Here is a 14,980-nt window from a genome sequence, read left to right on the forward strand (position 1 = left end):
TGTTCGGTAATTCCTTTATATCTAAACAGTCAGTCAGTCAGTCATTTTCTACCGCTTATTCCATAGTGGGTCGCGGGGGAGCTGGTGCCTATCTCCAGCAGTCTATGGGCGAGAGGCAGGGTACACCCTGGACAGGTCGCCAGTCCATCGCAGGGCAACACACAAACAACCATGAACACACTCATTCATACACCTAAGGGCAATTTAGAGTTACCAATTAACCTAACAGGCATGTCTTTGGACTGTGGGAGGAAGCCGGAGTACCCGGTGAGAACCCACGCATGCACGGGGAGAACATGCAAACTCCATGCAGAAAGACCCCAGACCAGGAATTGAACCCAGGACCTTCTTGCTGCTAGGCAACAGTGCTACCAACTGCGCCACCGTGCAGCCCACGGCTGTTTATATCTAAACAGTGAAAAACAATTATCTGCTGTTCTTAGGATAGATTTATTGAGGAATTCTGACAACTTGATTCTGGCAGAGAGTTTACTTCAATATTACTGACATAATAAAAAAAACATTCTATCAAAACATCCAACAATACATGGAGAAAAATTACAGCTAATGTCCAAACAACGGTTGAAAGAACAGGATCAAACTGAAAATTCTGAACAAGTTGGTTACTGCAGTTTCGAGAGAGGAAAATGTGTTTAATATAGTCGCTGGCCCTTTAAACTGGATATTGAGTGCTGTCAGGAGGTATGACGTTTATCAATGTCCATGATTGATTCCAGTTTGATTCAGATTGTGTTGTGAGCAGACCTAAGAGCCAAACAAAGCCCATATTCACCAACAACTCTTTCCTCTGGGTGGGAAAAGTTAATAATATATGAAAAAAGTAGATGAAAGTTCAACAAGACCCTCTTTCACTTCACGAACACAGGGGCTTAAGTGTGTTTATACTGTGTTCTTGCTGCCTTTCAAGACATGTCATTACTGAAATAAAACGTCTTAATTTTGTCTGACAACAGGGCTCATCAACCTAAGGTTCATTAAAGACAGGTGGCACAACTGAGTGAAATTGGGTTTGGGTAGACCCAAACCAGGTCTACCATACCACATGAAATTTGACTGCCTGTACATTTCAGTAAAGTAGAAGATCACTGAAAGTTTTTCTTATTTCAGTAATAACTGAGTAAGACTGAGGATATCCCTGTTGCTTGTGCACCTTTATTAAATAATATTTTTTCCTTCCACTCAACATTCCATTATCATGCTGGTATAAAGTGTTCTGTGAACAACCCTCCTTTTTTTTTTAGCAATGACCACTCGTTAATTACTTTTCTTGTGGGGTCTGCAGGAAAACTGTCAAGTCACCATCTTCGCCATGACTATTCATGCAATAAAATTTCTATATCAAAAATAATTTTTTGATTTATTTTATGTACTAATCTAATTTCCGGAGAAACACGATTTAGTTTATTCATTAGCTGCAAGTGATAATCTCAAAATGAACAGAAATAAATGCTTGAAATATATTGTTTGTGATTTAATATATGAGTTTCACTTTCTGAATTTAATTAATGAAAGAACTGACATTTTGAATATTTTCCAATTTACTGAAATGCTCCTGTATTTTTCTGTGTCTAGGTGTATGTCTGCATTATGTGTCTGTATGTGCATGACTACTAGGGGGGACACTATATTTAGGGTAGCGAGAAGAGGACATGCAGAGAGAAAACAACAAAGGGAGCAGAGATCTAGAGGTCTTGTGTACAGTGATCAATCAAAGAACAAAGTCACTGTAGCCAGGGGACAAAAAAGCATGCCCACGAACACACAAACACACACACGCTACACACTACACACAAAACACTATGTATACAGAAATACAGTACACCACAAAAAAGTCAACATAAGCAAAACAGGCAAACAAAGTATGCGGAAAGTGCAAGGCATGAAGCTGAAGAAATATACAAAGAAGAGTAAAATGTGGATTTAATATCACAGATAGTATAAACACACAACATAAGTCACACAACATTGGTTATACGTGCAATTAAATGGAACACAAGTTTTTCTCCCACTTTAGGTCTTACGTACAGACATGTGAAAACATTTGAAAACCTTCAGACAGCCTGTGAGTGAATCTAAGGCATTTGAACAAATGAATATTTGATGTCAATTGTAATACTAAAAAATTCAAGTAATAAAAATAAACAATCAAAACTGAAGACAAGACATTTTAAAAATTTCTATTAAATGTAATAAAACAAATTCAATTTCTGGTCAGAAAACCCCCACATGTATATCCACTTAGAAGGCTAGATGGCGTATCACATCAGCAGTGCATGATAGAAACATTGTTACTAGCATTTTGAAGGAGGTTTGCCTTCTCTAAACATCCGGCGTTTTGCTTGGAGTGTTCCTGACTTTTGAAGTGAGAGCAAACATCATTGGAAGAGTTGAGGTTACCCTTAAAGCAGACCGCAAAATGCTAAAAGAAGTCTCCGAAAACTTCAAATCCTCATAGGTCCTAAAGCAGGCACTTGCTACTGTTGATATGAAAGGACATGTCTACAATCAGAAAGATACTGCACAAGCTTTCATAGAAGGTAAGCAAGGAAGAAACAACCGCTCCCTTAAAAAACGCCAGACTGAAGTATGCCAGGAAGAACATAGACAAACAAAAGGACGTCTGGAATAATGTCCTTTGGATAGTTGAGCCTGTATACCGACATACCAACTGTGAACCATAAAGCTGAACATGTTTGTGAATGTTTTGCTGCAGCAGGACCACATCAGCTAACAAACCGTTATAAATTCTACTGTGTATCAGAGGCTGCTTGTGAAACATGCTATAAAGAATCCAACTGAAGCAAAACACTCGATCTTGCAACTTGACAACAACCCAGTATTTCAAACCAAGACCGACAGAAAATTAAGAGAACGAAAGACCTGCGCCCAGTCAAAGCTCCGATCTTGGTCTTATTGAGATGCTGTAGGGTGAATTAAAATAGCCTGTACATGCAAGAAACGCCTCAAATATCCCACAGCTAAGGGTGAAGTGAGAGCACACTTTCCTCAGACCAATGATAAAAACTGGTAGATGACTACAAGAAGGGTCTCACTGAAGTTTTTTTCACCCAAGACATTGATGGCCCTTTTTCTTTAGTTCCTACTAAGCTCGACTCAACTTACGGTTCAGGTCATTTTCCAACACAATGGAGGACCCTGAAGCAATGTTGAACATACTGCTGAGTGTTTGGCTTTTTGTCAAAATCAAATTAAAAGACAAGAGCCAGAAAAGACGAGAGGCAGCAAGACAAAACACACAGGAGAGTGTAGGAAGCCATAGAGTGGTATCAAACCGAAGGGCACGAGCTAGATGTGTGAGGGTAAGCTAATGGTACATTATGCTAGCTTGCCATAGTGGTCATATACACATAAGCCCAGTGTGCTAAGATTTAATGATTGAATATATTAGTTACTGTAATCTGACGTTTGTGTTTCATATGGATATCCTGTTGCAAATTTATTCCTGCAGACCGTCAGTGTTGGCATTTAGGTGAGCCTCCTGGTGGTGGGATGTTATTTATGCAGAACTTCAGGATGTCTGAAAGATGTTTAGCTTCCTGTGCAACAAACAGCATCCAGCTCTAGAGTGACAAGGTACGACTTTAAGTAAAAGTGTGCCCTTAAGAAAAAGAGGGGTCATTGCACTGTGAAAGCTAGCTACTGGCTCAGAGTACAGCAGTATTGGAGATCAGCATCTACCGTGTACAGGTGCGTCCAGCTGATTTGGGCTGCTGCAGATATAAACTGTTCTTGTTGCCTTCCCTGCCCAGAGACCAAACATGTATCTGTGTATCCCACTATGAAATTTGACCTTTTAAAAAGGTATCTACTTTTGTTTTGTACATATTGTAAAGACTTTATGACAAATGGAATGGTAAAAGAAAAAAGCTAAGAATAATCCAACAGTTAGATAAATCACTTTGGTTTGGTTTGATTTGGTTACCAGAATTATGAACTATGTCGTAGTTTGTTAAAACAAATTAAATTTCATTAAACAGTAGCCCAGTATCAGAAAAAACAGATGCTAGTACGGCACAGAATTCCTTGATTTAAAGGTGCTATCACTAAAGAGTATGGTTTCTTCTGCACTTTCATGAATAGAGTGGTTTGTATGATGACTTCACCCAATAAGAATATTAAATGTGTGAATATTTTACTTTTTCTTACAACTGACTCAATGCATATGGTCAATGACAAATGTTTGGGTAATCCCCCCACCTGTGTATGCTCAGATAAAATAGAAAATCATGATGCACATAAATCAAAAATGTTTTGATTACTGACACTTGCAAAATACAAACTACTTACAAGAAGTAAAATGGTATTGCCACCCTCTATCCAATCAGTGACCGACAGCCTTCTGACGTTGTGTTTTCAACATGACTTGGCTTGCTTGGAGCCTTGACCAAGTAGGTACTAAGAAAGGGGCTGGTGCCGAGTAACAGTTACAAATTGAAAACCTTAATAAATGGAAAACCCTAATCGCTTGCTGAATGAGTAAATTATTTTTGGTTGTTTAAGTGCAAAAAAAACACTTTTCAGGAACAAAAAATTACATTCTTAACTGAATATTTAATGGGGTGTCTAATTTTTTCACTGAGACGTTGCACACAAGAATTTACAAATATAATTTGTATTAACAAAACTTATCAAAACTGACCTGTTACTGTTCACACCATCACCACTGTCACAATAGTCTTAAGATTAGCTGTCAGATAGGGTCTGTACTCCACCACAAATCAAACTAAGCATTGATTGAAATTTCTAAAAATTTAGAACCCCTGTAAAAAAAACAGCCTTTACTTGAGCTTTAATGTGCCCCTTGATAGAATATGTTTGCAAATCTGCATGCACACCGACATGCATGACCACAGCAGAAAGTAATACCTGATGTTGAGGAGTTTGAAAGCATTGAGCAGCACCCCTTTCTTCACATCGTAATCGATCTTCTGATCAGTCCCAAAGCTCGGAGCTCGATTGATCTGTCAAACAAAGAAGAAAAGAGACATTTAAAAAATCTTCTTTCATTCTGTTACATTCTGGAGACAGAGATTGTATGCAATTACAGGAGCAGATTGTGGGCTTGTTTGGAAAGAAAAAATCTCTTCCAATAAGCAAAGGAAAGAGGAATAAAGCAAGCAGGCAGACAGAGATCGAGGATGTTTGTTTTTTTTCTCTTGCCCTTTGAGAGACACGTTAAAGCTGGTTTGGCCTTTTCCTGCGTAAATCTTGCCTGACAATGATGTGTGTAAACGTGCATGAAGAAGGAGAAAATGTCTGTGTGTTAGCACACAACAGTTTGTATAAGTGACCCTGAACTCTAAAGCCTAAATATGCTCAAAACAGACTCTATAACACAGCCACCACTAACATTTCTGTCAGCAACAAAGAATTACTCAGCTTGGCTCTATCATTTACAGTCCAAAGCAATCAGCAAGATTCAACCGAGCAAGAAAGGAGTAAGCCACATGGGATTGTAGGTACAAAAGCTGGCATCATCCAGGAAATAATTCAAGAGCAGCTTACCTTTCTCAACAGAACAATTCCAGGCACTGGGGTAAAGTATTCAAATATCAGTTATTATACTTGACACAACAAATCAATTCTTTTTCTTTTTGTTAGCTTCCTTTATGTCTCCCTTCCATGGTGAGAAATGGCCTTTGTATGACAACAAAGGGAACAACAAAGAAAGAACTGGCAACAGCAATTGGGATGGTGTCTTCCTATGAGGTGACTTCAAATGACAATGCAACAGATGCCCACCGAAAGGCTGGCATGGGATGATAAGCCTTGATTGTTCAGATAAGTCAGGTCTTCACCTGGCATCATCACATGAACCACCCATTTGGGTTATTTTCTGTTTGGGAACAATAGTTTGGGTCGGTGGTTTGATAACATCAGGGTTTCGATGGCCCTAATAGTGGTATATGTGCCGCGGGAGTTTTTGAAAGTATGTGTCAAAATTGTTTATGAATGTCTTTATCACACAAAATGCCTTTTGAAGATGTACATAGAAGTTCACACACACTGTGACTACTTGTATGGAACAGATGGTATTGTTTTTGGCCAGCTGCTGTAACCCAAACCAATAAAACCCAAATGGAGCTGGTCAGGTTATTAACCAATTTTATCTGCCTGTATTATGCTGCCAACCTTTTTAAGATTTAATAATTTCTTATCTCCTTATAACTGGTGGTGTTTTTATTTATTTTTTTTTTTACTTGTGACTCATTTCTAGATTGAAATTAATGCTAATAGTTGTGCACATCCACCCCAAATGTTACCTTTCCAGTAGTTCCATTGATTGATAAATTGAGTAAAAAAAAGGTTTTGTCAAGTCTTTACTTTATCTTTCATTGTGAAAACCACACAATACAGTTTATGAATATGCATACCGGAACCACAACAATCACCAATCAAATTCCAGTACCAATTTAACTATTTAGGGTTTAATTATTCATTAAGATGTATTCATTATATATGTTTCCATGAAGCATGGTGAAAGAAAGATCATCATGTAGTTTCACACCAAAATGTTTACTTGAATTATTTTTCTGTTCCTCCTAACAACCAAAGACTACAACACAGTGCTGTGAAAAAGTATTTGCCATTCTTCTGTTATGGCTTTTTAGTCACAGTTACATATTTCAGAGCATTATTATCAAACATGACCTGAGTAAAAAATTTAGTTTTCAAAAGATGATTTTATTTACCAAGGGGAAAAAAAGCATAAAAACAAAGAATTAAAAGATTTGTTTTAATTTAGTCACATTGGCAGGTTTTCAAGCATAAAAATCCTGTTAAATGTTTTCCTTAGGTGTCTTATGTTATGATGTTTAAACCCAGATTTTGTCTACACCAATCCCAAATTCCCAAATTGTTGTTCGCTTTTTTTCCACAATCTAATGACCAAACATTCTCCTTCATAGTTTCATCAATTATGGCAAGACAGCCAGGTCCTGAAGAAGCAAAGCAGGATCAGACAATATACACCAGCACCACCATGTTTGAACGTCTGTAGGATGCTTTATTATTTGTTACTTTACTATAAAAAGACGCAAACCTCTCAAAAAGTTGTCCTTTTGTTGAGTCACTCCATGGACCATTTTCTCAAACATGTTGGCGATCATCATCATCTTTTAATCGCTTAAATAATTCTCAGTAAACTCTTTCTTTCCTCTAAAGTCACCATGTCTTACCTAGACACATATTTTGCTTCTCCCGACTGGCAGGTTTGGGAACAAAGGTTTAGGATAATATTTAGATCACCACCAGACTCCAAAGAGCTGGGGGAACCAGAGTGTTAAAAATACTCATAGTTGTTGGCCACATAGACCGAAAAAAGATGCAACTATTCAAAGACTGCACATTAGGTTCACATGAAAACTGTAAAAAAGGAAACCATACATCCACCCAAAATAATCCTCAGTGACACTACCAAGCCCCACGTGAATAGAAACAAAGATGCTTCAAAGTCAAAATGTATTTACTGTAGATACATGTAGAGTATATACTTGGGTGAAGCCACAGGTGAGACATTAAATCACCACCACTATGAATCAGGCTTGTATGGAAGAGGCTTTCAAAAGCTATGTGTGCACCAATGTGTGTTTTTGTGTACAACAACCATTTATCAGAAGGTGTGTAATGAATGCCTTCCAGTGCAAAGAGGGAAAAAGGAACAGAAACACTATACAACTCTTTCACTCAATGGAAACAAAGTATACAATGCTTCCCTGTGTGCTGAGGACAGAGCTCCACTTCGACCTACCGTACCTCACCTCTGCTACAAAAGAAAAATAAGGAAGAGGTCTGTTTTCATTTAGAGTACTCCACAGCTTGACAGCCACAATGAAAAGAGTGTGGCTTTAGCATGCCGCAGCGATTAGGTAACCGGCGTACTGGCAGTGATCCTGGTGACGGTTGTCTCGTTACTTGTCTTCATTTCTTGGTTTGATTTGTGGTGTCAAGCTGTCATAGAATAAAACTGGCACAGCAGCATGGGCTGTCTCTCTTTGCTCTCCTTCATGTCGTTTTATTTTTTATTTTTTTGTCTCTCCCTCTTTCTGCTCCTTGCCTACTGCACTTTGCCTCTTCCCTCACTTAGTTTCAATTCCCTCTCTATTTTTTGTTGTCTTTCACAAGCTTTTCCGACTGGTCACCGCTTAGCCTCCACTCTCTATTTGCTAGCCTTGATTCTCTGGTTGTTACCTCTCCTCATTTCTCTCCCCATATTTGTGTGCTCTCCTTTTCCTCCCTGGCAGAGGAAGTTGGACCAGTCTGTTCCTAATGAACCCCTGCAGGCTCCAAAACCCCTGCTCTGATTTCCTTAAGTGACTCTGGCAGGGTTTTAAAAGAACCCGTGGTTGCTTTAAGACACATTCAATAAAAATGTCAGATGAACAGATGAGAACTTTCTTTTTATTCATTCTTCAATTTGGTTCAGTGTCAAATCAGGGAGGCCAAAATTTCAGTCAGACAAATGGCAGAATGTAAAAATGAGAGTAATTTAAAAAAACAATTATACATTAAATAAAAGGTTTTTTTACAGATTCTCTTCCAACTATGAACTGTAGCAGGTATTTTCAATGATTTTCAAAACAGTCTTACAAAGCTAGTGCAAACATTCTTTTCTACACAATATTTATGACATAATTATGACCTTATTATACATTGTGTAGGGTTAGTTTTTAGATTAAGCAATGCGAAATTCTGCTGATATACCACCTTTGACCTAACAGTCTATCCATTTTGCAGTGGATATTTCTGTTTGAAACACATACAAAACTTTGGGGTGAGCAGATGGTGTGTAATTTTCATTGGTTAGAGGAAATGTTTAATGTTGTTTTTGTATCAAAAAATCACATACAATGTTAGCCATCTAAAAATCAGATGCTTAAAAGGTTGAAGAAAACAGACTTCATTTGAATCAATTCTTAACTAACAAGCTAGAGCAATATTGAAACTATTTTCCTTCAGTTTTACCAACATGTTTCTTTTGAATTGACTTCATGGTGGAGCAGTTGTTAGTACTGTTGCCTTGCAGCAATAGGGTCATGGGTTCAAACCCCAGCCTCATGCATCATGGGTACTCTGGCTTCCTCCCACAGTGCAACAACTTGCCAGTTAGGTTAACTGGTATCTTTAAATTGCCATTAGGAGTGCATTCTTGGGGACTGGGGACGGGGATGTACCTAATCACTACTCAAGATCTAAATCTGACAGGATATAAAGTTAAAATCAGGGGCAAATGCTTAATTAACAGTAATTTACAAAACAAAAATTGTTTTAAATGCACAGATATATTACTGATACCCCATTGATAACAGCACCTAAACCTGCTATAAGGCTGGATCCCATGAGGTGTCAAAGTGTCTATAATGGGCACTTACTCTTTGTTAAAATGCATTGCAAAATTTAACACCCATTTGAGCCAATATCTTAAAGTTTAATTGAATCAAGGAAAAGCTATTGTAAGGTGTTTTAATGATAAACAGTAATTGCAAGAGTAAAAAATGACCCCCAACCCGAAGTTTATACTAATACAGCCAAAGTGAGACATAAACTGAACAAAAAAAATCAGAAAACAATAGACTAAAACCTTTATATAAGCACATAGTACAAAGCACTAACGGTCCTACAATAACAATAAATGCAACATCCTCACCTCTAATTACACTAAACACACCACAGAGACTAAACTCACCTGCTTCAATGGAATATGCCTCCTGCTACCTGTCTCTATATGTGGGCTGATCTCCTACTGATTCTGTGATATCAGCGAGTTGTAAATGTTTACATGCAAAAGATGCATGGTGTAAATTATCACTGAGACTGAATATCATTTACACGGGTTTAGAATAGCTTTGATGGTACCTGCCTGTAGTGATATACTAATTAACCATGTACTAATTGAGCGCTTTTATGACTGACAAAAACACAGAGTTTGAGGTTAAGGATTGCACATTTACCCTGATACCTTACAATCTGAAAAACAACATCTGCCCTTGGCTCAAACCAAATTGTTTATGAAGCAACTGTGAAATAAAGCTTATCAATGGGGAGCCTCATTATTTTTATTTCAACTGTCTGTTTGGGTTAAATTGTCAACAAGCCGCAACCCTGTCTAGAGATCATTACGGAAAGTAAAGAGTAACAGAAAACAGACCAGGAGCAAACAGCAGATTTAAATTACTAACACAATTTGATGCAGTCGACTAATTTCCAAAGAGAAAACTCCTCTGGTTTGGACGTGGGGTTTTGTCTAATGATCTCTGACCCCTTGGTGTGTCTGAGAACCAAGTGATGTGCCTCAGGAGAGTTAGTAAGTAAATAATGGTCAAACAGCAAACTCAAATATCCAACAAGACTAACAAAGCAAACTGCCTTTCTGTCCTGTCCTTCTTTTACCTATTCTACACTGTCTTGAGTTTTATGGAAAATAGGTGTTTTGACCATATTACGTTGTTTTTATTTTTCCATTTTCAAGATATATGAACTTTAAAGCTTATTGGACTATAGTGTATAAGAAATGTGTAATTGAGTAATAAGGGAAGCAGTGGCCTAACCATCTCAAGGTGTGCATGATTATTAGGGAGCTTCTTTTTCTCAGGCAAAATGGGCCAAAAAAGTGATTTTACACCAAAAAAAAAGACTGAAACCCAACCACATGATACTTAAGTTGGCCTAAGAAATATCCAAAAACTAATTTTTGAAGGATTTTATAGACTTAAAAGTGATAGTGATTCTGGACGGATCAGATGGATGGGCCCATGGCTGGATCAGTAACAGAGCTCTATTTCAAATTGGACATCAGCAAGGTATGGTACAAGTCATCTCCCAGACAAATGTCTAGTTCTTAGAAGTTATTTTTATCCAACAGCGGTATAGGTCATAATCTATCAAGAAAATCATAATTAAGTTTGGCAAAGTTATAAGGTGCTTAAATGACTCAACTAGGAGGTCACAACAGAACCCAGAACAACATTTAAAATACTGCAGGCCTAATTTGCATCAGTTCAGATCAGTGTTCATGATTCAATAATAAGAAAGAGGCTGGGCAAAAAAAAAATGTACTTACAACCAAAAAGAACACAAAGGCCCAGGTCCCACTGGCCAAAAATCATCTTCATATTATCCAATACTTTTGGAGAAATATTCCATGGATTAAAGACACAAAAGTAGATGTTTTTGCAAATTGTGAATCCCGTTGCACAAAGTTAACAGCATTTCAGGAAGAGAACATCATATGTACACTTAAATATAATGTTGAAGGTGTGTTAGTTTAGGGCCGTTCTGCTGCTTCAGGACCTGGACAACTTGTAACTGCTGGAGCCATAAATTCTGCTACAACAAATCCTGAAACAGAATGTGTGCCCATCAGTTTTAATCTGATGAAGCTCAAGAGCACTTGGATTATGCAGCAGAAGAATTATCTGTAGCACACCAGCAAGTCCATCTCTGAAGTACTCAAAAAATTGGAAGGGCCTAGTCAAAGCCAGGACTTAAATATGATTGCAATGCTGTAGTATGGCTTTTATCAGACATCGTTCATGCTTAAAAACAGTCCATTGTGGCTGAATTAAGACAATTCTGCAGAGAAGAGAAGGGCAAAATTCCTCCAGTGATATCAAAGTCTTACTGTCTGTAGTTACAAACGTCTCATGGCAGTTGTTGCTGCCAAGGGTGGCACAAACAGTTTTTAGATTAAGGGGGCAATTATTATTTTACAAAGAGCAAGGTAGGTTAGGGAAGCTTATTTTTTTCTTATAGCTTATAAGAAGCTTATGACATAATTATGTTGTATTTACTCAGATGATCTTTGCCTGCTAAAATCTGTAACGAGGCAAATACTTTTTTACACACCTCTATAATTGTTTTATTTACAAAGAAAACTAGTAAAAGGGAAAGCAATTACATAGTTGACATCAAACAATTTGTACCTGAAGCTTCTGTGTTACCACAAAAAGAACATCTTCTAGTAGCTCTAGCAACACATGACCAGCAACAATCAGCTGCCTTATTTCCCCAACAAATTGCTTTCCCACATTGACATTAATTTTGACTGGAATAGTCGCTAAAACAAGCACAAGGTCTGCTGGTGATTAATCGCTAAGGAAAAAACAGCACCCCCCACCTTATTATTTCTGGCAGAGGGTAAACAACCACTGCTTTGACAAGCCTCCCATTTTGCCCCGCACACTCAAAGAGTATCGGCACAGTTCAGCCGCTGTCAGAAAGGAGTGTTTGTTGCCACACAATGGTGGAATAAGAAAAGGTGGCAGAGAGAAGGAGGAAGACAGAGGGAGAGAGAGAAACCAAGCGTGTGTGGCAGAGCGACAGACAGACAGACAGACAGCTAGACGCCCTGTTTAGTCGCTCTCTTGTTTCAGCCGTCTTATCAATCACTGTTCTGTTCTTTTTGTGGCGTTTCTTGTGGTTCGCTCGGACACAGGGAAACTCTAGCGGAGCGTGGCGGGCTGCTGCCGGTGCTGAAGCGCGAGGGGGCCGACGTTCAGCTCAGAGGCAGGGGATGGGGAGAAAGGGACACTTTTTAAATGACATACAGAGATGAAATCAAGCATTGTTTCTAAAGATGCAAAGCAACTATGATGAAGCTTGCAAACACAAATATGACAATTTTTTCTCACATGCCTGCCCTAAATAAACAGAAATGTCCTGTATAATTTAACATACTGGTATATACTGTCAAAATATTCTTGTATGTTTGTCTACCAAACCTTCCTCATACATAACCGTAACACAAAACAGTCTCATGTGCCGCTCAATAAACATGCCATTTAGACATTCCTTCTCAATCACATGTACATAAAAACACACACGGAGTCACCAACCGCTATGCGTGTGATGATGAATGGATAAATGTTGGAGTATGTTTTCAACTGCCCCACATACAAAGCCTGCATTCACCTAATTTGATAGTTATTCCATGAAATAGTCATGTTGGGGGAAAATGGATGTGGATAGAGACAGACAGTCCCATAAATCATTCTAATTATTCTTTAATAAAGCTCATATAAGCCAAACAGAGGATAACAGGTCAATACTGCCACCTAGGGTTCATAAATAGAAGGTCATGCCATTTGAGGTAAGAAACACGTATATTACAACAAGAATAAATCCTGCAAACATGCAAAGATTAAATCAAAGGTGGGGAGGGGACTGCAAGGGGATGAAATGTTATTTAGAATATCAAAATGTATTTATACTTTTATTTTTTACCCCATATAATTCAATCATCTGAGGATGAAAACTATGTGTACTGATTTAGTACTAAGTAAGTTTCACACTAAATCGCATTGACTACCTGATAATGTCTGACTCGGCTGTTTCAGGGGTTAGGAAATTCTTCTCGCGTTTCCTGTGGATATACATGAAAGGCAGACTAATCTTCAAATTCCTGCTCTAAAAGCCACCAGAAAACAGTTAAGAAGCTTTAAATGGCTACTCTTTACTCTTGCGTGAAAAACTCAGATATAAAATGTTCATTTCAGCCTCTAAAAGTGAAACTGAAAACAGTTTATCTGCTTGTGTTTGGAGATAGAAAAGAAAGAGGACACAATATGTGTGTTTGGCATCTGTTTACAGTTGCCAGTGCAGAATGCCTCCCACCAAATACCTCCCCCCACCACAAACACACACACTCACTCTCACACACACACATAGAAACACTATTACATTTGAACAGAAAGGAAGTCTGGATTATGTTGACTATAAGGGATGGACAGGGAAAACCAAACTCATCTTGAAACAATTGGGTACAGACCACAGAGAGGGGAAAGTTGCAGGAAGGGGCAAAGAACTGCTGCCCTTAGGCTAAGAGGTCTGCTGTAGTCTGTTGCCATGATGGCTGGTCTCTCTCTCTTTTTCATGCACACACACACACACACTTACACACGCAGAGGCTCAGAGAAACAAACAAATCTGTGCCTCAGTTGACCCCAACCATGCTTGCCTCATTAGCTGCCAATCACTTTGAACAGACACGCTAAAATGGAGGAAGGACTGGAGGTAGGAGTACAAGAGATGAAGCGAGAGATACAAGTTTAGTTGTCATCAATAATCAAGCCGCTCTTGTGCTGCTGTCTGATGGTGTCTCAGTCACAAACAATGACTTCTAAATAACCATAAAACTGGACAAAATAGATTTCTTCCTTTTCGTCTCCCTTCTTTGCTTCCTGAATTGGTCTGTGTGTGTTTTAAGCCGAATCCCTCATTGGCTCTTTGAGTGGATAAAAACGAATGGGTTGTGGGCTGGAGGATGGCCAACCACACACATACATACACACATTACAGAAGCCTATTCCAGCATCGACTAGGTCCAGGCATCCACACTCACGAACTATACACACACACACACACACACACACACACACACACACAGACAGACTGTTGACACACTGACACAAAAACACAGACACATCCTAAGTTGCAAGACTTGTGATGTATGTTTATCACTGAGGCTTTACACAAATGTGACAAGAACACAAATTAAAATTAGATTCACAGATGCTGCACACTTTTGCATGCTTGTTGCATCTCTAACAAGCAGACCAACCAGCCTTTCAAGATGTTGGGAGCCCTCCACTAAAAAAATAAAAATAAAAATAATCTGCCTTGGGACCGAGCAAATTTAAATTTTTTTTAGGCTCATTACAAACACTTGGTTTTTGTTAGAGCTGAGCAGCTGGAGTTTTATGGTTGATGAGGGGAAACAATGAACAACAACAAAAAAAAGAAAGAAGAAGTGAGCCAGAGCTTATAAGCTTCTAATGAGGGTAGCCTTCAGTCCACTGATCATAGCAGTGGGAATCATTGTTACCCATCAGAAACTCATGAGAACATAAATTGGGCTCTTGTTGCATTGAGATTCAGATATAAACAATGGTTTGGTGTTATTGTTGTATGAGTGGTTAGAAATCATAGTTTTAAAAATACA

General features: G+C 38.4%; 1 protein-coding gene across 7 annotated transcripts in view; it reads right to left on the reverse strand.

The window, feature by feature from the left end:
• Positions 1-14,980, reverse strand: part of ttll7 (tubulin tyrosine ligase-like family, member 7) — a 94,907-nt gene that overhangs the window by 45,801 nt on the left and 34,126 nt on the right. For all 7 annotated transcript variants that reach the window (XM_047375191.1, XM_047375193.1, XM_047375196.1 and 4 more), the window contains one exon: positions 4,909-5,003. In XM_047375191.1, coding sequence (XP_047231147.1) covers positions 4,909-5,003 — 95 coding nt within the window. The remainder of the gene's footprint in view (positions 1-4,908; positions 5,004-14,980) is intronic.

This window comes from Girardinichthys multiradiatus, chromosome 9 (assembly GCF_021462225.1).
Source record: "Girardinichthys multiradiatus isolate DD_20200921_A chromosome 9, DD_fGirMul_XY1, whole genome shotgun sequence".
Classification (NCBI taxonomy): domain Eukaryota; kingdom Metazoa; phylum Chordata; class Actinopteri; order Cyprinodontiformes; family Goodeidae; genus Girardinichthys; species Girardinichthys multiradiatus.